We start from the raw sequence: 24,783 nt of genomic DNA, 5'->3' as shown, positions 1-24,783 counted from the left end.
TCGACATCTCCGAAAAATCGATGTTTGACATATTTATGACTTCCTCTTTGATTACCTCGCGCAAAAGTTATGCGCTCTTAATTTTAATACTAATATCTAACGCAATCGGTATTAAGATTATAGAATCGTTATATATGTATAACTTCCCTTATATTTTAGAAAAGATTTAGAAATATAACTCAATTTAGATAGAATAATCAAATTTAAATTATAGCACATAAAGGAAATTATTTACACTGGTTGTAAATTCATGATGAGTTTAAATAAAGCATTTCAAAGAGTTGAAATAATTTGGTAGTTATTTATTTAAAATTAATCCAATAATTTCTTTGAAATACCTTATTTACTTAAATTATCTACTTCGGTCGCATTTATTTAAATCTAAATTTTAAATTTAACATATATAAAAAGTCCTTATTATATATTGATTGAGGAGTACATAGTTAATTAGCAGGTTAAATAACCGTGTATAATAGAAACGGTAAGCAAGTGTTGAATGTTAGAATTCATATACGCGTATATTAAAATTAAAATTTGTAATAAAATCGAATATTCGTTCTTACTCCGTGGTTATACTAAAGAAGCAAGATGGATAAGTGGATAATAACTAAATCTAGTAATTTTTAAAATGGCGGGACGTCACAGTGCACATGAACTCATCTGAACTAACCGTCATCGTACTTGTGATCCAAGTGTTCTCTGGAGTATATTGGAGCATGCGACGCGAACAAACCTCTTATGGGAGCGTCCCGTTTGATCACGTTGCGATTGACCACAACCAATTATATCGACCTGTGCCTAGAGTAACCAGCAACGATTAACCAATCAGAGAGTCCTATTTTGAATTGGCCAATTGGCGACGTGGTCAATCGGGTGCCACCCACCTCTTATTATTGGGTCTGTTCGTTTTAGCTGCACTGCTGCACTAGTGCAATTAGTTAGAGTGAAAGAAAGTACGTTTGTCTCTTTCTAACTTATTGCACTAGTGCAGCAGTGCAGCTAAAACGAACAGACCCATTGCCTGTTGCCTAGCATTGTGCAAGGGTCTTTACTACCTCCATTGTCAGACGGTCCTTAAGAAAAAACAAATAATGACAAAAGAGGAAATTTAAACAAAGCGATTTTAACATTACATTGTGAGAAAATGCCGGTTTATCAGGAAGCAGAAGTAATTATATCTTTATAATATTAGAAATATATTAATAAATATTTGTGAATTTTTTCCATATACATATTTTTTTGGTAAATATGTGTAATAATCTATATCTATTTAGCAAATCCAAGCACAAACCATTATTGTTATTCATCCTGGCTCTATGTATCTACGTATGGGTCGTGCTTCTGATCTAAAGCCTGTTACATTGTTACACGCAGTAGCAAGGAGACGTTTACCAAGTGGAATAAAATACAAGGACAGTTTCCTGCCATCAGCTGTAATATTAGTAAGTATAAAAAGTATGAAGTAAATAAATATGAAAAGTATAAAGTAAATAAATATGAAGTATATATGGCAAGAAAGTTTTATTATCAACATTTGTCTTTTATAGACAAAAGAGTTAACACAAGCAATGGAAGAGTCTCGACTGCAGGTATCCCATACTTTACAATCATGTTTACAATCAGATGGGTGTCGAAGGTATGCAACTCCACCACAACAAATAGCAGCTTTCAATCGCAGATCTATCCCAGAAATCTCTTCCCCGTGTAACATGAAATGGACAAAAACTGGTCATGACATTGTTGTCGGTGATGATATTTTATCATTAGATCCAGAGGAAGAATCTAATTTTAATATCCATTTTCCTTATAAAAGAGGTGAACTTAATATTCATATGGGTCCAGGCGGTAGCTTAACAGCCATTATGGCAGATTTAAAAACAATTTGGGAATATGTATTGACTGAAAAGTTAGATATTCCTTTGAGAGACTTGAAACACTATCGTGCAGTCCTTGTTGTACCTGATATTTATCATCGATCTTATTTAAAAGAATTGACCACATTACTGTTGGACGAAATTGGTTTTGGTCGCTGCATTCTGTTACAAGTTAGTTCTCGCTTGTAATACTAATATATTTGCTATTTATATTTATATATAGTCTTTACAAAAAGAAAGTCTTATTTCATCACATTTCTTATTTTTTAAATTTTATTTTAATCAACTGTTGTATATTTTGACAAGTAATTTGAAATTTAAATAATTGCTAATGCTTTATTATTGATAGGATCATGTAGGTGCACTATTTGGTGCGGGTTTAGGTTACGCATGTGTGGTAGATGTTGGAGCGCAAAAGATATCGGTGTCATGTGTGGAGGATGCAATCTCTCATAAGGATACGCGAGTACGTATGGATTATGGCAGTGCAGATGTTACACAGACATTTTTCTGGCTCTTACAAAAGTCCGCATTTCCATATAAATTATGTGATCCCATCAACAAATTGGATGCATTGCTTTTAGATCAATTAAAAATAGATTTCTGTCATGTAGATTTAAATGTATGTGGTTCACAAGAGAAAACGTTTGTTATTAGAAAGCCAAAAAAACAAACAGAAACATATACTTTGCAGGTATCTCTTTATTCATTCTTATAAAAGAACATAACTTTATTCGTACTTTATAAAAGAAAAAGTTATTTGTTTCCTTACATATTTAACTATATCAAAACAGGTAGGCGATGAATGTTTAATAGCACCTTTGAGCTTATTTCAACCTGAATTGTTTAGAATTACTGGAATCCATAATGTTCACGTTCAAAAAAGATCATTAGGTGATCCAGAAGACCCTTATGATGAGAATTATTTAAGGGAAACAAGCGTAAGTGTACATTCTTTTTACAAACAAGTATATTTATTTGAAGCTTTATATAAAATTTTTCTACTAAGTATTTTTTATATAAAAAAAAAAAGATTTATGTCTATTATATAAAATAAAAACAAACGTTAAAAATGTATTTTTAATGATATATACACACACACACACACACACACATATATATACATACATACATACATACATACATACAGGGTGTTCCATTTTAACATTGCCATCGAAATATCTCGTAAAGTCTAAAAGATACGAAAAAATGTTTCAGACAAAAGTTATATGGTTTCGAGGGGGGCATAAGATCGTGCCATTAGTTTGACCTTGAAGAGTCACCTGAAGGTCACTTCCAACTTTTTAAATGGAACACCCTATATGTTTTTGCATATTCTTGTAATTCATCTCGAAAGCTTTCCAAAACACTATAAGTAAAAACACTATTAGTTTTCATTAAGTAATTTCCGAGTTATGAGGCTTGAAATCATTTCTTAATTTTACATAAATTGTAAAATATTTTGTAAAATATTCATTTTTCAATTTTCTTAATACTTTTATATACAAAATAATGAGAGGAATCGATTGGTGTAAAGAAAACACATAATTGTTTCGAAAAAAAAAATGTAATTTGCAATTAACAATTATTTTTTTTCGTCTGAAACATTTTTTCGTATCTTTAAAGCTCCAATAAGAACAGAAATAGTATCTATTCTCTGCTTCTATTGGCAAATATTTTCTGTTCCGCATATTTATTGGTGAATAGTTTCTATTCCTTATTTCTATTACCAGTTGCCTAGCATCGTGCAAGGGGCTGTAGACTTTACGAGATATTTCCATGGCAAAATTAAAATGGAACATCCTGTATATATGAAATCTTTATAAATTTGAACGATATCACTTTACATTTCTCTCAAGTTTAATATTGAATATTTCTGTTTTAATATTTATTAATAATACCATTTAAATTTAATTAGATCTATTTTTGTTTCAGAGACGTGGAATGAAAGAATCTTTAGATCATTCGTCAGAAATACAGGAGGAAACGGCGAATATACCTACAAATGCGGGCGAAGATGAGGTCGTAGTCGACACGGTCAACGATAATGTACCTAGTTTGTCTAATCGCGATTTAGAAGCTCCTCGAGATTTTGTGATCCCACAACAATTATTAGGTCTTGATCAAGCTATATTACAAAGTATTGAACGATGTTGTAAGTATAAAGTTATTTTTTAAAGTTATTTTTTTCAAAATAGCTTATAATTAGAAGAGACTACATGTTATACAATTAATTTTATTTCAATAGCCAACGAAGATTTTAAAAGAAAAATGTATAGTTGCGTGCTCGTTGTTGGATCAGGTTTAAAGTTTAAAGGTATTGGTACATGGCTTCGCAATCGAATATCCCTTCAAACACCTTATATGTACAGACCTGGTAAGTATTTAAAAAAACAATTATACGATATATTACGAAATATATATATAGTGGTATTTCAAAAAAGAAAAACATTTTCTTTTTAAATCGGGTGCGCTCTATCGAATGGTAATATTTTCAACTTCTGGTTCCGGCGGGAATAGATGATTCACCGGAAGTGCATTTTTTTAAATGGAACCACTTATTTTTCATTGCATATTCTTGTAGCTTACCTCGAGAGCTTTCCAAAACACTGTAATAAATTATTTTTCCATGAAGTACTTTTCGAGTTATGAGACTTGACATCATTTATTATAATTTTACAATTTTATTAAACCATAAAATATCTTGTAAAATATTCATTTTTCGATTATCTTACCTTAATACTTTTATATACAAAATAATGAGAGGAATCAATTGGTGTAAAGAAAACACATAGTTGTTTTTAAGAAAAAATATGGAATTGTTAATTGCAAATCACATTTCATTCCTCTCATTATTTTGTACATAAAAGTATTGAGGTAAGATAATCGAAAAATGAATATTTTACAAGATATTTTATGGTTTATGTAAAATTAAGAAATGATTTCAAGCCTCATAACTCGAAAAGTACTTTATGGAAAAATAATTTATTATAGTGTTTTGGAAAGCTCTCGAGGTAAGCTACAAGAATATGCAATGAAAAATAGGGAATTCCATTTAAAAAATGCACTTCCTGTCTGAATCGCCTATTTGCAGCCGGAACCAGAAGTTGAAAATATCACCATTCGATAGAGCGCACCCGATTTATAAAGAAAATGTTTTCACTTTTTTGAAATAACCACTTCTCTAGTTTTTAAATGGGTAATCTGAAACAACATACGTGAGTATACAGGGTGTCACTTAATTGGCGCCCATTATTTGTATAGCGATAGTCCTTGTGGAAAACTTAGTCGAAAAGTCCTGAACCATTTTTTTCTATAATGAAAAAAATTTGAAACTATTTTTTTCGTCTATAATGCGAAAAACTTTATTTTGTACTAAAAATCATATTTCTTAAAAGCGTTTCCTTAAAGAAAATTTTATCAAAGAGGCTAGAGGTCGGTGCTTATTGGCGCAACTTTACTCAATAATTATCGCTTTATTAAGCATTATAGAAAAAAATGATTCAGAATTTGTCGACTCAGTTTTCCATGAAAAATATTGCTATACAAATAGTGGAAGCCAATTAAGTGACACCCTGTATATATTTACATACGTACAGGGTCTTCAAAAAGTCCCGGAACACTAAAATATCTCGAAAACGATCAACTATAATAAAAAATATGTAAGAAATAAAGTTATAGAACTAAATAAAATATACCTAATCATGATAAGAATTTGACTTTGGATGAAGTACTCAAAGTCATATGAGAGACAAAATGATTTTTTTAAATGGAACGCCCCATTTTTTATTGCATAGTCTTATAACTTATTTCAAGAGCTTTCCAAAACATTATAATTAAGTATTGTTTCATTGAGTACCTTTCAAGTTATGAGGCTTGAAATAATTTCTTAATTTTACATAAACCATAAAATATCTAGTAAAATATTCATTAGTGTAAAGAAAAAACATAGTTGTTTTCTTTACACCAATTGATTACTCTCATTATTTTGTACATAAAAGTATTAAGGTAAAATAATCGAAAAATGAATATTTTACAAGATATTTTACAGTTTATGTAAAATTAAAAAACAATTTCAAGCCTCAACTTGGAAAGTACTTAATAAAAACTAACTTAATTATAGTGTTTTGGAAAGCTCTCGAGATAAGCTATAAGAATATGCAATACAAAATGGAGAGTTTCATTTAAAAAAATCCACTTAACCTTCATATAATATGAATACTTCATCCAAGGTCAAATTCTTCTTTTCATCATTAGGTACATTTTATTTAGTCTTACAACTTTGATCCTTATATATTTTTCATTAGATAATCGTTTTCGAGATATTTTAGCGTTCCGGGACTTTTTGAAGACCCTGTATGTATGTATGTATGTATGTATATGTGTATATATATATATATATACAGGGTGACCCATTTTAACTTAGGCAGCCAAATAACTCGAAAAATAAGCACACTACGAAAAAATGGTTAGAATCAAAATTTCGTCATTTCAAGGGGGACGTACAATGACGTTAAAATCAGCCCCTCCACCCCTCCCCCTGGGCTGTGAGGGGGGGCAAGTTTGAAATCTTAAATGGAACCCCTTATTTTTCATTGCATATTCTTGTAGCTTATCTCGAGAGCTTTCCAAAACACTATAATTAAGTACCTTTTTATTAAGTACTTTTTGAGTTATAAGGCTTGAAATAATTTCTTAATTTTACATAAACCATAAAATATCTAGTAAATCATTCATTTTTCGATTATCTTACCTTCATACTTTTATGTACAAAATAATGAGAGGAATCAATTGGTGTAAAGAAAACACATAGTTGTTTCTAAGAAAAAATATGTAATTTGCAATTAACAATTCCATATTTTTTCTTAAAAACAACTTTATGTTTTCTTTACACCAATTGATTCCTCTCATTATTTTGTACATAAAAGTATGAAGGTAAGATAATCGAAAAATGAATGATTTACTAGATATTTTATGGTTTATGTAAAATTAAGAAATTATTTCAAGCCTTATAACTCAAAAAGTACTTAATAAAAAGGTACTTAATTATAGTGTTTTGGAAAGCTCTCGAGATAAGCTACAAGAATATGCAATGAAAAATAGGGGGTTCCATTTAAGATTTCAAACTTGCCCCCCCTCACCGCCCAGGGGGAGGGGTGGGGGGGGCTGATTTTAACGTCATTGTACGTCCCCCTCGAAATGACGAAATTTTGATTCTAACCATTTTTTCGTAGTGTGCTTATTTTTCGAGTTATTTGGCTGCCTAAGTTAAAATGGGTCACCCTGTATATATACAGGGTGTTGAAAAATTAAGTGCCATAAATTTGTGTGATGAAAGAAGGAATCAATATAAGCATTTTAAGTATAGGAACCGTGGGTCGGCGACGCTTAGTTACGGCGTGACAAGGGTTTAATTAAATTGTCACAATGTCTGCAATACAATGATTTTATTCGGTTAATTTTAGATGTTTATAATAAATGTTCGAAATTACGACCGCCAACGTTCCGACAAAAATCAGAACGACTTTACGGCTGAAGCACGCAATCATCTGACAGAGACTTTTGGCAACAGATGGATCGGGCGGGGTGGACCTGTGGCGTGGCCTGCAAGGTCACCAGATTTGACGCCTCTCGATTTCTACTTCTGGGGTGCAATGAAAAATATGATTTATTCCGAACTGGTTGAATCCGAGGAGGATCTGGTCGCTCGTATCGTTGAGGCGTCTGAAATTATCCGACAAACTCCTGGAATATTCCAAAGAACGCGGGAATCATTGCTCCGTCGTTCTGATTTTTGTCGGAACGTTGGCGGTCGTAATTTCGAACATTTATTATAAACATCTAAAATTAACCGAATAAAATCATTGTATTGCAGACATTGTGACAATTTAATTAAACCCTTGTCACGCCGTAACTAAGCGTCGCCGACCCACGGTTCCTATACTTAAAATGCTTATATTGATTCCTTCTTTCATCACACAAATTTATGGCACTTAATTTTTCAACACCCTGTATATATATATATATATATATATATATATATATACATATATATATATATATATATATATATCTCAACAATTTCTTCGGTTTATACGCGTATAGTAATGAATAATTATAAATTTTCTTTCAAAAAACAATAATGAGTTTATTCCTTTTTTTATATTATTATTGTAGAACAACTAGATATTATAACTCAGCCAAAGGATATGGATCCTGGCATGACGACTTGGAAAGGAGCAGGAATTTTGAGCTGCTTGGAATCAGCACAGGAATTATGGATTGCTCGAACTGAATGGCATCGCTGGGGAGTGAGAATATTGAGAGAAAGATCTCCTTTTTTATGGTAAAAGAGATACTTGCTTATATATTTATATAATTATATATAATTATAAGCAATATATATATATATATATATATATATATATATATACATACATACATATATATACATACATACATACATACATACATATATATATATATATATATATATATATATATATATATATATGTATATATATATTGCTTATTAATTATATTTATTATAACACATATTTTGTAAGAGAAATAGAAAGAAATAAAAAAGATGAAAACACTTTAGAAATTTCTTCATTTATCATGATTAGTGATTAAAAAATTTGTAATTTTATTGCTGTTGTAGCAACAGAAAAATGTCATTTATTCTTTATATTAATTTTGTAATGTTGATTTCTGACATTAAAAAAAATTATATTAAGAGATAAGTTTCTTATTAATTATTTCTCATAATTGGCTATCTGTATATTCACTACTTATTTGCAAAACTTATAAATTTTATAAATAGTTTTCATCTTTTATGTCAAAAGCATTTAAATATATTCCATTTCAATATTCTTCAGAAAATATGTCAATGTATATATTTATTAAAATATATTGCATTTTCATGCATGTCTTAAGTATATTATGTGATGTATACTTGACTTTATTTCTGGATTAAGCAATCTATATAAAATGATCGCATCTCAACCCCCTTATAAAAAAAAAAAAGAGATGTAGAGATATAAAGTCAAATAATTTGTCTTTATCAAGTGTATTCTGTAAATTCATAAATTACAAATTTTATCGACGATATCATGAATGTAATATCTCGAGAAATAAAATTGTTATCTGACTTGGTAATTATTATTATACTTATATTTTATAACATATGTGTTATAATGTTATAATACACATTTATATTAAAAATTATAATAATAATAATATTAAAATTAAATTTACAACTTACTTTTTATATAATTGTCATACATTGGCATATTTTGAGGAAATGTTTTTATTTGGAGACTCCATAATATATCTATAATATATAATGTTACAAATAGAGTCTTAGTAAGTGTTAGTCTTTATGTGTGTGTGTGTGTGTGTATAAATTATAGGTACATGTAAAATAAAAGGAATTATATATACAAAACTGTAAATATAGTATGAACATAATATAAAATAAATATAGCAGTTATTATTATTGTAACAATTTGAGAAATGCATTTTTGAAAACAAATTACTGTACTATATCAATAATAATATAAGTTTGTAATATAATAAATTTTTACTGGTATTATAATAATTCAGTCATTCTAATTCTAGTTTTATTGTTACGGTGATATTGTACTATGTCATTTTCTATTAGAAAATTTACATAATATAACACATCTGGTATGACATCTACATAAACATCATCTCCTCCTTTCATATAAGCAGATGTCAGTGCCTAAAATAATTCACTTATAGAGCTATATAATACAACTTTGCACATTCGTACAATTAAACAATTTTGTAGAAAATATAGATTATGTATTTGATAAAAAATAATACTTACTGCTAATAATTCTTTGAAGCCCTCATTATCAGGAAAAATTGTATCAACCACAGTGTACTATAAAAAGAGTTTATCAAATTGACAATGAGATGTTGATTTTCCATATCTAATATAAAAACACAATTTTATCTAATAAAAGTATAAAATAAGTTTAAAATTTACATACTAAATCATTTTTCACTTTTTGGAATATACGTTTAGTTATAACAAGTTCTTTTTCATAGGTCTCATTTGCAAAAGTCTCTGCCATATCCAAATAAGCTCCTCTCATTTTCTCCAGTCCATCTTTTTTATTTTTCAAACTATAATAAATATAATATACAAATTGCAATGAAAACTTTGCATGTTGTATTGCATGATACTTACTATGTGATATCTTCTTTAATATCAGAAAAATCACATTTTAAACTATTGAGGAGTTCTTGCATGTTACAAATCTCTTCTTCCATTTCAGTAATTACTTCTACACGTAAGTCAGATGTTCTCAGAATTGGATAATCCTCAGGTTCTATTTGTTGAATTTCTTTCAATAAGCTTTGATATAGTTTTTCTTGTTTCAATTTCACATCATCAAATGAAGACACATTTGATGATTTCAAAGTAAAAATCTCATTATTTGATATTTTGTTTATTAGATCTTCTAAATTTTTTTCTCGTTCTATTTTCTTATCCTTTAACGTTTCAAACGCGTCCTCCAACGTATATTCCATGTTTTTTGAGAAATATATATATATATATATGGATTAAGATTTGTTCTTTTTAGCTGAACTGGTTCAGCTACACTAGTTCAGCTAGGCCCGGTTCCACAACTCGAGTTAATCCGAGTTTAAGGCCCGTTGCAACAGTGGCCAGTTAGCTTAACTAGTAGTAAAATATACATAAGTGAAATATTGAAAATTTATAAATTTTGTAAATAAATGTTTATATATTTCCAATATTTCACTTATGTATATTTTGTGAAAATGCAACTTGTCAAAATCTAACCTAACTTACTGAATTTTGTTTCAGTAGGCGTCTTTCAGGGGCTGTGTTCCAAAATTCACTGCCAGTACTGAAAATCTATAGTGTACGTCACGTAAACTATAGATTTTCAGTATTGGCAGTGAATTTTGGAACGCAGCCAGGGTCGCATCGCTACAGTAGCGCTATTGTAGCGCTACATAAGCGTGTTTCACGTTATTAAAGTGCTAGGCCGGTATTCATAGTCCGATCTTATATTTGAGATCGTCTTAAGTTTGAGCTTGAAATGCTACGCAGCTATTTGATTGGTTGAATGAGGTCTTAAGTCAACCTCCAAGCAAACTTAAGACGATCTTAAATATAAGATCGGACTATGAATACCGGCCCTATAGTACCCAGACAGCATGTCCAAAAAACATCTAAAAGACGACTTAAAAAACGTCTTCTAGAAAGTCCTCTAGACATCTTTAAGACATCTTTTGGCCTTTTTGTGCTGTCTGGGTAGCGCTATAAGGCCCAGTTCCACAATCCAGTTAATCCGAGTTTAAGTAGCAAATGGACCAATCAGGACCCAGTTTAACGTATTAAACTCGGATTAACTGAAGTTGTGGAACCGGGCCTAAAAATACGTTTCAGGACTTTCTGCTACAATTGTAGTGGTCGCCATTTTTTTTCTGCTACAATTGTAGCAAAAAAGCTGTAAAAACTCGGATTAACTGAATTGTGAAACTGGGCTATAATGCGCACCGAAGTGTATACGTTCTTTTTAGCAGAACGTGAAGGGGTCTATTAAGGTGCGGCCTCATTGACGCTAAAAAGTAGCGTCAACCATTGGTTGAACAAAGAGGTAAGTATACTTACCTCTTTGTTCAACCAATGGTTGACGCTACTTTTTAGCGTCAATGAGGCCGCACCTTTATGGCTGCATCCATCGTAGAGTTATTAGAGGAGTTGAATATTTTCTAATTATTCTTTATTAGATAATTTAGGAATTGTTTGGGGAAGTTTAGGAAAATCATTTTAATATTTAGGAAATAATATTTTCTTTTTAATAATAAAAATGTATCGAACGTCAAGTTAGATCGTAATTATGTTTAATATATATTATAAACGGAATCGATTAGAAATCATTTGGGGATAATATATTCATTGATATTTTTATTTGGGAAAGTTGCTTTTTTGTAATTTAAATAAATTATGCAGTCAAAGTAATGCATGCGTTATGCATGCGGCATAAAGGATTCAACCAATCAGAGTTTTTTATTGTGCTGGCCTTTAAGGCCCGGTTCCATAACTCGAATTAATCCGAGTTTAATACGTTAAACTGGGTCCTAATTGGTCCATTCACTACTTAAACATCGGATAAGTGAGGCCCAGTTGCGCACAGAATAAATCGGACACAGGACTCTCTCGGACTCTCTATTGGTCAACCGTCCTAGGCCTCTAAGCATCGGTCGATATGATTGGTTGTGTCCGTTTCATTTTGTGCGCAACTGGGATCCTCCCACTCGGATTAACTGGATTGTGGAACTGGGCCTTAAAGGTCAGCGCACATAAAACTCTGATTGGTTGAATATTTTTATGCCGCATGCATAATGGTGCGGTCTCATGATACGGAACGTATGCGCAATGCGGAATTGGCGGAACGCTCGTGATTGGTTTAACCTGTTTTACGTCTGTTCCGCCGATTTCTATCCGCAAGTTTCTATTTTATACAAATTTTGTGCGGAACTTCGAAATTGTGTGTATGATGAAAAATGTCGAAACAGCAGATATCCGTAAGAATAGTATTAAAAAATATTTTAAATAAGAGTGTAACAAGGAATGGTCCAACTAATGCTAATAATGCGTCAAATAATTGAGGTGCCATTTTAAAATAATCCATATATTTTTCTGTGTCTTATTCGATCAGCATTTCCTTTACAAGATTCTCACTTGCTCCTTGTTGAAATCTTCTTTCTAAGCTGAATATAGGTCGCATCCAATATTTTCATCGTTTTTTAATATTTTCACTTCTTTTTACAATTATATACAATGAATATAATTTTATAATCTTACGGCGTAATTCATTCTTTTTAAATATACACCAACTTTGTTTTAATTTACTTAACAATCCACAAATAATAATAAACAATTTTTCAGAATCCATATTCAATATTAAGTTGTTGTCAGTTTTGAAAGTTATATATGAAATTCATGAATTTTTTGACATATATGTGTGAATCCGATCCGCATAAATTTGTATTTCCTATGTCCCATGCAGCGGAAAATACGGAAGCGTAATTTGCGCGAGCCAATAATGTACGTTGTTCCGATATAGACAACAAAAAAATCTATGGGAAAGAATCTTGTGATTGGCCAACACCAATTGCGCTTCCGCGTTTTTCGCTCCATGGGACATAAGAAAATATATTTCAACGGAACGTAATTGACGGAATGTCTGTGATTGAACGAACTTCGTTCCGCCAATTCCGCATTGCGCATACGTTCCGTATCATGGGACCGCATCATAATGCATTATTTTGATTGCATAAGTTTATTTAAATTACAAAAGAGCAACTTTCTCAAATAAAAGTATCATATTATCCCCAAATGATTTCTAATCGATTCCGTTTATAATATATATTAAACATAATTACGATCTGTTAAACTTGACGTTTGATACATTTTTATTATTAAAAAGAAAATATTATATTGCACATTTATTCGTGTATTGTCTATAAATGACTTTTAAAATCTCAAGAATTCGCGGTTTACAAATCTAGTAATATTAGGCCCAGTTTCACAATCCAGTTAATCCGAGTTTAAGTAGCGAATGGACCAATCAGAATCCAGTTTAACGTATTAAACTCGGATTAACTCGAGTTGTGGAACCGGACCTTAGTAATTTTGTAATCTATAGGTTTTAGTCTCCGCCTTTGGTAATTTCATTTTTCACGGATTTAGCTATATAATTGCATAGTGATTCGTTAAAAAGTTCACGTGAAATCATTGAGTGAAAAGTGGAAAGTGAAAAATTCCACTCAAAATCACATGATCGATGCCCTGATTCGAATCGAGACACCTCCGATTAGACACAGTACAATTGGACACAACTGGCTTTGATTGGCTAATCGTGCTTGATCGTGCTGGTTACCCTAGGCATCGGTCGATATGATTGGCTGTGTCTAATCGTACTGTGTCTAATCGGGCAATCCCCGTTCGAATCTTCCCTTCATGTTACATTACGTGATCTATGTCGTAAATATACACAATAGGGTATACATCTATATGACGATCTGACGATGTTCCGCGGCATAAATATGTAAATATAGTATGGTTGAAAGAAGCGGAAGCTTTCTTACATTTTCCTGAATAGTATTATAATATGCAATTGAGAGAGCTGTAACATTTTGTTGCTCAATGTAATCTCGTAGATATACGAACTCTCATGCGAAATGACGTAAACGGTTTTCCAAGATCCTTACATACCGTATCTCGACCGAAGTTTGATAAGAATGTCATTCAGTTGCCAATGGTGAGAGAAAAAGAAAGAGAAGGATAGAGATGTTATGTTTATATTACGACGAATAGAACGCTTACAAATTTGTAAATTCAAAATATCCAAGAAGAAGGATGGAATGCGCCGAACGGAAGTATCTGTGTATAATTTAACGCTATGCCACGGCAATCTTACACCGCGTACCCTGACATTTCGTTTGTCGACGATGTCAAAATTTTAGGTACTATCATGGACACAGATGTGGAGCTTGGCAAAAGTGAAGGGTGCGAAACTATCCCAGGCTGCTCCGGTTACTCTAGCATGGTGCACAGTAAGAAAGTTATTAAACATGCGTTACGACAGCAAGCCAAAAGGCGTAGAAAGAACACGACAATAGCAGCGGGCAATTCTCGCGCATTGCCTAGAATTGTTGTCAAACCGTTACCTCCACCCCCATCGAATGATCCACCATCTCCGGTTAATAATGTACAGCACATCAATACTGGTAATTATAATACTGCGACATGTCTATTTTTATCTCTGTTTTGTTTCTTATATTGGGCAAAATGGTATTACGGATAATTTTTGAAAATTTATCTGTTATAAAATATAGTCATTGCTTCATTAAATTATAAATATAAAGAATCGGCTTTAAGGAGCGTAAATAAATATTTCAAACTTATTAAGTAAATAAAATTTAATTATACAAGCAAAAAATCAAAGACAATGTCAAGTAATATCAATGTTAAACAATTACTGTAATGTAAAAACAACATGTTGAAAAAGCGGACGTTTCGGCTCGATTATTCAAGCCTTCTTCAGCGCAATAATACTTAAATACATGGATAAAATTAACCGAAAATAAAATTAGAAAATAATGACATAGTAAAATCGCAAAACCGCACGCAAATAATGATAAAGATGTAGACAATGAATTATCAAAATTACATTGGTCCTCTCTAATTCGAATGTTAGAAGATCCATGATGTCCAATATAGTTGTCATTTTTTATAAGATGCTACATAATTCACTGCAAATATATCTGCTTTATACAAATCTGTGGATGGTAACTGAATATTTTAATGTTAGCGATTTGAAGAGAAAAACAATAATCCAACAAACAATAATAATTTATTTGTTATATCACAAGAAGGAGAAATTTATAATATATTTTTCAATTAACGATATGATAAATTCAAGCATTAATATTGAATGGCAAATTTTATGACGAATCAATTTAAATAATTTATATTCTTTTCATAAAAAAAACCATTAGTATCGCATATAAAAGAAAATGTATAATTCTACTGATTTATTACATGTATAATTCGTTAATACAATATGTATACATGTAATACTAGGATATATATGTACACATATATATATATATATATATATATATTTCTTATATTACATTAGTATTACATTTATATACATTATAAAAATTATTTTTAGACACAATTGTGCCAATTTATTGAATAGTCTTCTTCTCCTTGTAATTAATTATTTATTTTATATTATGATTTATTTTATATTACTATTTTATTTTTATGTTAGATAATAATAAATAAAAGCAGCAAAATGTAAAATAATAGGAATAAAGAAATACGAAAAAATGTTATAGAGTAACTGACTTATATATGCACATATATTTATTATGTTTTTAAAATGAATTTTTATTATGATACTTAATATTTTTTGAAGCATAATAAATATATTTCTTATAAAGATAAATTATTGCAATTATGTAATATAATACGGTTGATTTTTACTTTATAATTAATTGAAAACTATTATAAGACAATTAATTTTATTTTCTTGTATATAAAATAGATAATAATTGTAAAAGATAATTTTATTTTTGATGACATGATATTCTTAATAACTGATAATTGAATGTATAATCTTAATAATACATATTTGATATAAAAATAGCAGCGGAAGAACCTGCTGCCACAATGAGAGAAGTTTTGGCTAGTTTACCTGGATTTAGCTTGAAATCAGGCCGTAGACGATCTACGAAGAGATTGTCAGCAACCGCACAATTAGAAGCTGGTCTTGTAGATTTGGAATCACCAGCAAGCATATTAGCAAGTACAAGCTTACGTGCTTTGTTAAATAGGCATACATTTCAAGGCTTACCTCCACTGTATCAACGAAAGCTCGCACAACTCTTGCCTGCTGTAGATAGACAGGTATTTTCTAAAATTTTGTACTTTTTACTTCATAATATGTATCCGTTACTGAAAAACTATTTAGAAATTTTTCAAGTATTTTTGTTAAAAATTAAAAATTATTCTGTTATCTGTCATTGTTAGGATGCTGCAATCTCTGGATTAAACAATGAATTTTTTGCAAGAGCTTGTTTAGAATGGCGGAAACGTTTAGCAGAAGGAGAATTCACTCCAGAAAATCAACAACGCCTGAAAATGGAAGCGGAACGAGATAAAAATAAGCTAGATCCATGGAAAGTGAAACATTTTGAGCCAATATGGGGAGAGAAACGAGAGCCTAAACTTAAATCGACTCTCCATTATATTACCGAGTCACGTTCTAGTGGTGCAGTAACACGTTCAAGTTTAAGACTTCGTTTGGAATCGAATGTGGATATTTCTGCATCGGAACATGTTTATCCTATCGTAATGACAGGAGATAAAATCGATACTAATTGCAAGACCGAAATTAACATAAAGAATTCTGATAGTTTAGCTAATTCTGAAGAAGTGCAAGAAAATTTAATGGCTTTAGATTATAATACATTGTCAGATAATTTGACTGATGAGAAACACTTAAATGATTCCATGCAAGTGAATCCTGTAGAAATAATAGAAGATGTTCATGAAAGTAAAACGGAAGAAATCGACCAGATCGCAGATATTTGTGAGAATAAAGATTTAATTGAAGCTAATGATATTGCAAGCCAAATTTGTCAAGATAACATCTCGAATGTTTATGAAGAAGAAACAGATTTTTCTTCCAATAAGAAAAATTTGCAGCCTTCGGAGAATAATGTAATTGAAACATTAGAGGAAGATACTGTACTGTTGCCTGATGGTAATTCATCACCTAGATCTAACGAACAGGTAGAACGTGCGTCACAGAGTACGTCTGGAGAATCAATTTCACAGTTATCCAATGAATATATATCACAAACATCTATAGATCAAATCTCAAAAGAACAGATTTCACAAATGTCGAACAATCAAATTTATCAGATATCGGATTGCGAAACTACAAGTATCCTTGAAAGCTCATCACCGAAGGATCAAGTTAGATCAACAGATATTATTATAGAGGATACTAATTTGATGAGCAATGATCAAACTGAAACAGCACATGTTTCGCATGAAAACCCAACGGATAGCGAATCACAAATTCCAGAAGGAATGGAAATTGATAGCGAAACCTTACAGCGTATTCATGAACTCGAGGTAGATAAGAGTTTTAATACACAATACATGAGCTATTAACAGATTGTTAATGTGTTGGTAATCTCGACAATTTTTTGCAAAAAATAAAAATATGTTATTATTAATACTAATTATACTTTAGGTACGAGGAGAAATGCGCGAAATGTATGAAGAAATTTCGGGTTGCCCCGAAGAAATAATATATCCTATTCTCGAGGGAATTGAAATGACTTCAAACAATGCAGAAGTAACTGAACCGCAAGTATCTGGACAAACTGAAGATGCTAGGGGATCCGATGTAAACGCTGGTAATGAAGATGAAGCTCTTCGAGAAGCAAATAATTATGTCTGCTCTGAAATGTTAGAATGCAGTTGGACAGTAGATCCAACCATTAATAATATCAACAATAATAATAGAGTAAGTAAATATGATTAAAATAACATTTATACACATACATATACACAGTATGCACACGCACATATGAATTAATTATATATGGTAACTTGTATAAATTGCAAATATATATATATATATATATATATATATATATATATATATATATATACAGGGTGTCCCAAAAGTCCCGAACCGGTCGAATATTTTATAAACTATGCACTTTAGAAAGAAATGTTTCAGACAAAAGTTGTATGGCTTGAAGGGGGCCATCAGATAGTGGCAATGATTTGACATGGGAGAGTCATTTGAAAGTCACGTGAAGATCACCGTCAATTTCTTAAATGGAACTCCCTATTTTTTATTAAATATTCTGGTAGCTCACGTCGAGAGCTTTCCAAAACAATATAATTAAGTTAGTTTTCATTAAGTATTTTCCGAATTATAAGGCTTGAAATCATTTCTTAATTTTACATAAACCGTAAAATATCTTGTAAAATATTCATTTTTCGATTATCTTACCTGAATACTTTTATGTACAAAATAATGAGAGGAATCGATTGGTGTAAAGAAAAAACTTAGTTGTTTTTAAGAAAAAAATATATAATTCGCAATTAACAATTACATATTTTTTTTTTAAACAACTATGTGTTTTCTTTACACCAATTGATTCCTCTCATTATTTTGTACATAAAAGTATTAAGGTAAGATAATCGAAAAATGAATATTTTACTAGATATTTTATGGTTTATGTAAAATTAAGAAATGATTTCAAGCCTCATAACTCGAAAAGTACTCAATGAAGAAATACTTTATTATAGTGTTTTGGAAAGCTCTCGAGATAAGCTACACGAATATATAATAAAAATAGAGGGTTCCATTTAAGAAATTGAAGGTGACCTTTACGTCACCTTCAAATGATTCTCCGAGGTCAAATCATTTCCACTATCTGATGGCCCCCTTCAACTTTTGTCTGAAACATTTCTTTCTAAAGTGCATAGTTTATGAAATATTCGACCGGTCCGGGACTTTTGGGATACCCTGTATATATAATTTTAAAAGTAGCTAACTTTTCGATATAAACAACTTGTCAATTGAAAATCTAAATTTGAGTTTAGATTAGTTATACAAATTAAATTGTTCAAAGAGGAAGATAGGAGAGATTAAAATTTAATACATAAGCATAAATGAGAAACAAAACGCTAGTTTGTTGACTTAGTGCAGTCATTAGTCACTTGTATGTGAAAAAAATTGATAGAGTAGATAAGTTTAATATATAAACTTTATTCACTTCAACTTTACAGTCAAGAAGTGGGTCTTGGTTTACAATGTTTTCTTAGCCTCATTCATACATACATACATACATACATACATCGTTTCCTCATTCACTCTCTATCTCGTACATTTATACATCTATTCTACAGTCTAATTATCCTACCTAATCACAGCCTATATTCAGTCTTTTTCAACAAAAACAAAAACTTCAACTTCAAACTTTCAACTTTAACATTTTCTCCTCCAAAATACCTAGTTCACTTCTCCTATTTTCTTTCTCCCTTCATCTCCTATTTTCTTTCTCCCTTTCGTTTGACCTTTCTTTCCAAAATTTCCACAATATATTCCTTTTAACATCATCTAAAACTTAATTTCTTATTTTCTTATTATTCTACTCTCTTCTGTAATTCCTAATTTGTCTGTAATTCCTAATTTGTCAACCACCCTTTTGTCATTTCACACTCTCTAACAAAATGATTCAAATTATCCCTCCCCTTATCACGGAATACATTTCCTATTCTTTTCTTCTAGCCAATATTTATTCTTCTTCTCCATGTTTTCACATCTCGTTCTTGCTAAAACTATAATACCTTTACTTATATCCCATTTATCTAAATAAGTTTAATATTAATTTTCTTGAATATTTAATATTTTACCAAATGTTTTCATTAATTTATTTTCTTGTTTTTTTCAAAGACACAAGAGGAGCTGCAAGTACCTTGGCCTTTGGTGGCAGCTGCTCTTGATGGATCTGTAGCAGCTAACATTACAGTAACAACACAGGATGAATGCAGCGAAACTTCTACAACCGATTCTACCACTGCTTCGCAACAATTTATTAATACGGACACCAATGTAGAATCCGTTAACTGTATCCAATTACCGGTTGTTCAAGGAACTACGTTTCAATCGGATGGTTTGGCCATCAGTACGCCAGGAAACAGCTGCATTATGAAGAGCTTGCAATCGCAAAGTCCACCGATTATCACATTTCCACAATTACAATCTATCAGATTTGTACAAACCAGTTTTAATCCAGAGCAAGATACTACATCTTTAATTACAAATAACTCGCCTACAATCTCAGCCCAGCCTCAACAAAGTACTACCGCGCAAATAAATATGATACGAACACAGGATACCATCACCCAAATAAATACTCAAAACAATAATACATGCAATAATGTAAATCAGAATGCCATTGCGACGCAGAGTCAAGTACAAAATACTCTATCAACTACAATGGGAATACAATCTCAGACTCGTGCGCAGAACGCGATTGTTATACAACATCAAACTGCTGCTTCAACTCAATCTCGACAAATTGCAGCTGCTGTGCATCAACAACAACCACAACAACAGCAGCAGCAACAACAACAGCAGCAATATGTCGGATCATCGATAACAATTTCATCGCGACCATCGCGCATATCTAATCAAAGCAGCCAAAGAAGCTCCAGAAACAATAAAGAACAAGGAGGAAATAGATCGAGAAGTTCTACAAAAGAGCCTCCAGGTGCTGTCAATTTGGAACGCAGTTATCAGATATGTCAAGCGGTAAATTAACTTAATATCCAAACGACAATATATATATATAATTTCATAACGTCTTTTATATTACATTACGCACGCACGCACACGACATTATGAAATTATAAACTTATCAAGCGTGCAAGATTTGTACATTGGTAAATAAAGAAACGTATGGTATTATTTTAGGTCATACAAAGTTCACCAAATAGAGATCAATTGAAAGCTCATTTAAAACCACCACCTAGTCTACTCGCAAGAGGAGATGGTGCATTCACAACCAGTAAATCTGGTGGACGCACCGTGACAACTGTCAAACCTCAGAAAACGCAACAAGTGATACAACATAACAAACAAGCTCAAAATAAAACACAAGCAGTTATGTTGAGACATGTATTTGCTACAGCGCGTCAAGCTACATCAACTGAGGTATGTAACATATATTAACATATATTAACATGTTAAATTATATTTATATATTTACTTGTGTTTTTTTTTGTGAGGCTTGAAATTTACATTAAGGGTAAAATATTGTAATTTATGTTATGATATAATCTTCTCATAAATCTTCTCGTGATATTTTCATGTGAGTTATGCAAGTAAAACAATTAATATTTTTAAACAATTTGTAACTTGATAAAAAAGTCTTAAGAAAAATTATAATAAATCAAGAAAATATATCTAATAGTCATGATAAAATAATTTTTTTAATTCTCGAGATTGCTTTCTAATATTTTTCTTGTATATATTGGATATTTGAACATACTTGCATACTATTTTATTCTTTTCTGTGTGTACAGTGCTAATCTTGCGGGTCGCTTGTGATGATCTCTGTATCATACAGGTACCTAAATAAACAAATCTTTACATTATTTGTGGGTTTCTAATTGTAGTAGAGAAATAGTGCGACTTTAATTGTCAGAGGCAATGACGGTAGCGAGACGCGCAACAAATTTTTTTATCCATAAAAATATGATAAAAATAATGATTAATGTATTATGTTACACAACTAGAAGATAGGCTTCAAAAAGAATACCGTGATTGAAACATAATTGTATTATATATATATATATATATATATATATATATATATATGGTATATATATATGGTATATATATATATATATATATATATATATATATATATATATATACCAGTATCTATAGTATATATAGTATATATATATATATAAATATATATATATATATATATATATATATATATTTCTACTGATAGACAATAGTAACTTGAATACAGCAAATACAAATTATGTCGGATGTTTATAATGATTAATTATATTCTCAATGCTTTTTTATAGATTACAGAAAGCACCCCTATAGCACAGCTTGGTTCCACCACCAGTAACAATTTCGGGCAATATATACTTGTACAAAGGACAGGAGTTGGGGATGGCGCACCAAGAGCATCATCCGCTCCCCCGTTACCACCGCAGATTGCAGGGATGGGCGTCGGAGTCCATTTGGTTCGAGGTAGACCGGCAAGCGCCGGGGAAGGTTCTCATCAAGCCGTTACTCTGAAAGCAAGAGGCGCGGATAGTAGAGTGACCGGTGGTGCGGAACCCGGTGCACCCGGCATGATAATCGGCGGTGACCCACCACCCCCGTGTGAATGTAATATGCGAGGAGCCATGGTAATTTGTCGGCAGTGTGGTGCCTTCTGCCACGATGACTGCATCGGGCCTCAACGTATCTGTGCTACCTGCCTCATACGTTAATCATTCTTTATTCAATCATTCGTGTATAAATTTAATAAGTCCGTTATCAGATAAGAGTGCTGATCATCTATTACAATATTGGTAAATTAAAGAAACCAAACATACACATCGTAATGACACATTTATTAGACAATATATATACAAGAGATATATTATATATAACAGAAGTTGTGCGGCATATACATACATATACATAAAGTATGATCGAAAATTTGGGAGATATAATTTCTGCAGCAATTTACTAAATAGTACATTGCAATCGATGTCCTATTGCATTTGATTAGGAAACAGAAGTTAACATATCGATGTGTAGTTTTGGAAAAGTATTATATTTTTTAAAGAAGGTAATATTAAATTAAAATTTTAATATAATTTTTCTTTAATAAACATTGTTCTCGATTCTTTAATCACGCTGTACAATATGTTAATATATAAAATTAATTATCAAATTAATTAAAATTAATCTATTAAAATTAATTGCCAAAGTAATTTCTTTCAAGCACCATTAAATGTAAAAAGTAAAAAAGCGAACAATAATATTTCATTCATCAAGTTATGGCTGTGTATATTTTATATTCTCTCTGATATTTTATTTGTATTACATTTTTTATTATATTATGTACAATTTTTAGAACATTCATAGCTTACAAAAGTTTTATGCGAACACGTATGAATATTTATATTTTTGAACTGTTTTCTTTTTCTTAAATTTTCTACTCTGTTGGAGTTATTATATATTAATGTAGATATATCAATGTAGATTTAAATAAAGATTTTACTTTTTACTATATTTTTTTATTATAAAATTATTACATTAAATTGTGCATTTGAAACAATCATTTCTCAAATGTGGTGATTTGGTGTTTCAAGATACAATAAAATAAAACTATTTTTTTGGCAATTCATTTTAACAAAAATTGTCTATGTGACTGTAATAGTTGAGTAAAATTCTTTAGTCTCTGAAAATTACAAATTACTATCCAGCACTCTTATATTAACGGAAATTTTTATAAATTGAGGGTAATAAAGGATACAGTTGTGGGTATTGAAAGATTCAATATTGCTACATTATACAGCAAATAAAAAAATATAAATATTTATTATTTCTCTCATATTTTATTGTTGTCTTGCCTATTATAATTTTATTGGAAATTGACAAGTATCTATAAAATGCATTGCTCTAACACAAATAAAATAATGAAATGTATAGATTTTGCATTGTACACAAAACTAACAAGTTAGAGTTTGTATAATTATAGTGATACTTGTACCTAATTATATTTGTAAAATTGATATATATTATTTACTGAAAAAAAATTATTGATATCAAAATTTCTTTAGTTTTTAATGTTTTATTACTGAATTTATTGATTATACATATCTCTACTATTTCAAATCGTGAATAATATAAAAATCAAGGACTATTTAATCATATTTGACAAATAAATATCAAAAAAAGATTCTGATAGAGAAATATTTCATGTAATGTTTATTTTTCCTTTCAAATCATCAAACTCTAGTCTGTATTATATTTATATCACATTTACAATTATTTATTACATTATTTATTGATAACATTATATTTTTATAGGTTTTATATTTTCGTAATATTACCATTTTATATAATTATTAATAAAAATCATATTCATTCATATAATTTTGTAATTTAATTAATAATATTATTTACTATAATTTATTAATGTATATATATAATGGCATTCTCTCTTAGTAATTCCAATATTTCAACTGTATTCTTGAGACCCTTTCTTAAAAGTTTGATATAAATCTCTTATATACTGATCCTTAATACAGTCTTCCACTAAACATCACGCTCTGTATACTTTGTAATATGTATGTTTGTTATTTATTTATTAACACGAATTTTTATTTTTATTATAGCTGTGTAGAGAATATTCTCCTGTACATGTTGATCTCGAAGCTACATAAATCCTTTGTACATGCTCTCTTTAACCATTCTTTTTGAACATAGAATGATCTATTGGACTCTTACATAATATAGTTTAGACATTATTATAGCACATGTATTAGTATATATATGTCAAACTAGTATTGTCGGACATTATGTACAGGAACAGTAATATATCATGAGAATGAATAATTGATTAAGATTAATAGTTTATTACAAATAATAAGAGAAAATTTGAATATTCATAGCTCATAATAGATACATACATACATACATACGTACATACGTACATACATACATATATATACCCACCCAACAAAAATATTGCAGCTACATTGCCG

At 30.4% G+C, this 24,783-nt stretch overlaps 3 protein-coding genes across 6 annotated transcripts; 2 read left to right on the top strand and 1 right to left on the bottom strand.

The window, feature by feature from the left end:
* Positions 1-978: 978 nt before the first annotated feature.
* Positions 979-8,248, top strand: LOC105254146 (actin-related protein 8). The gene is made up of 8 exons (XM_025413339.1): positions 979-1,168; positions 1,275-1,442; positions 1,548-2,045; positions 2,224-2,568; positions 2,669-2,815; positions 3,810-4,029; positions 4,123-4,251; positions 8,052-8,248. The coding sequence occupies exons 1-8, from the start codon at positions 1,145-1,147 to the stop codon at positions 8,222-8,224; spliced, it is 1,704 nt and encodes a 567-aa protein (XP_025269124.1). The 5' UTR covers positions 979-1,144; the 3' UTR covers positions 8,225-8,248.
* Positions 8,249-9,442: 1,194 nt separating this feature from the next.
* LOC105256076 lies at positions 9,443-10,867 on the bottom strand. Of its 2 annotated transcripts, XM_011265727.3 has the most exons (5): positions 10,723-10,867; positions 10,096-10,590; positions 9,896-10,031; positions 9,730-9,786; positions 9,443-9,621 (listed from the first exon to the last, which is right to left on the bottom strand). In XM_011265727.3, the coding sequence occupies exons 2-5, from the start codon at positions 10,437-10,439 to the stop codon at positions 9,469-9,471; spliced, it is 690 nt and encodes a 229-aa protein (XP_011264029.1). In that variant the 5' UTR covers positions 10,440-10,590; positions 10,723-10,867; the 3' UTR covers positions 9,443-9,468. The 2 variants fall into 2 exon arrangements, with proteins under 2 accessions (XP_011264029.1, XP_011264028.1); XM_011265726.3 differs by lacking the exon at positions 10,723-10,867 and having other exon boundaries at positions 10,096-10,705.
* A 3,119-nt stretch (positions 10,868-13,986) lies between these two features.
* LOC105256075 (polycomb protein Asx) lies at positions 13,987-22,922 on the top strand. Of its 3 annotated transcripts, XM_011265725.3 has the most exons (8): positions 13,987-14,675; positions 16,106-16,365; positions 16,489-17,601; positions 17,723-17,998; positions 19,946-20,806; positions 20,969-21,208; positions 21,580-21,623; positions 22,099-22,270. In XM_011265725.3, exons 1-7 carry the CDS (start codon positions 14,348-14,350, stop codon positions 21,583-21,585), a joined length of 3,084 nt encoding a protein of 1,027 aa, XP_011264027.1. In that variant the 5' UTR covers positions 13,987-14,347; the 3' UTR covers positions 21,586-21,623; positions 22,099-22,270. The 3 variants fall into 3 exon arrangements, with proteins under 3 accessions (XP_011264027.1, XP_011264025.1, XP_011264024.1); XM_011265723.3 differs by lacking the exon at positions 21,580-21,623 and having other exon boundaries at positions 16,109-16,365; positions 22,099-22,922; XM_011265722.3 differs by lacking the exon at positions 21,580-21,623 and having other exon boundaries at positions 22,099-22,922.
* The last annotated feature ends 1,861 nt before the right edge of the window (positions 22,923-24,783 follow it).

The sequence above is a fragment of the Camponotus floridanus genome, unplaced genomic scaffold (assembly GCF_003227725.1).
Source record: "Camponotus floridanus strain SB8 unplaced genomic scaffold, Cflo_v7.5 scaffold65, whole genome shotgun sequence".
Taxonomy (NCBI): domain Eukaryota; kingdom Metazoa; phylum Arthropoda; class Insecta; order Hymenoptera; family Formicidae; genus Camponotus; species Camponotus floridanus.
The sequence above is the reverse complement of the archived record's forward strand: the minus strand, read 5'-3'. Positions and strand labels throughout refer to the sequence as shown.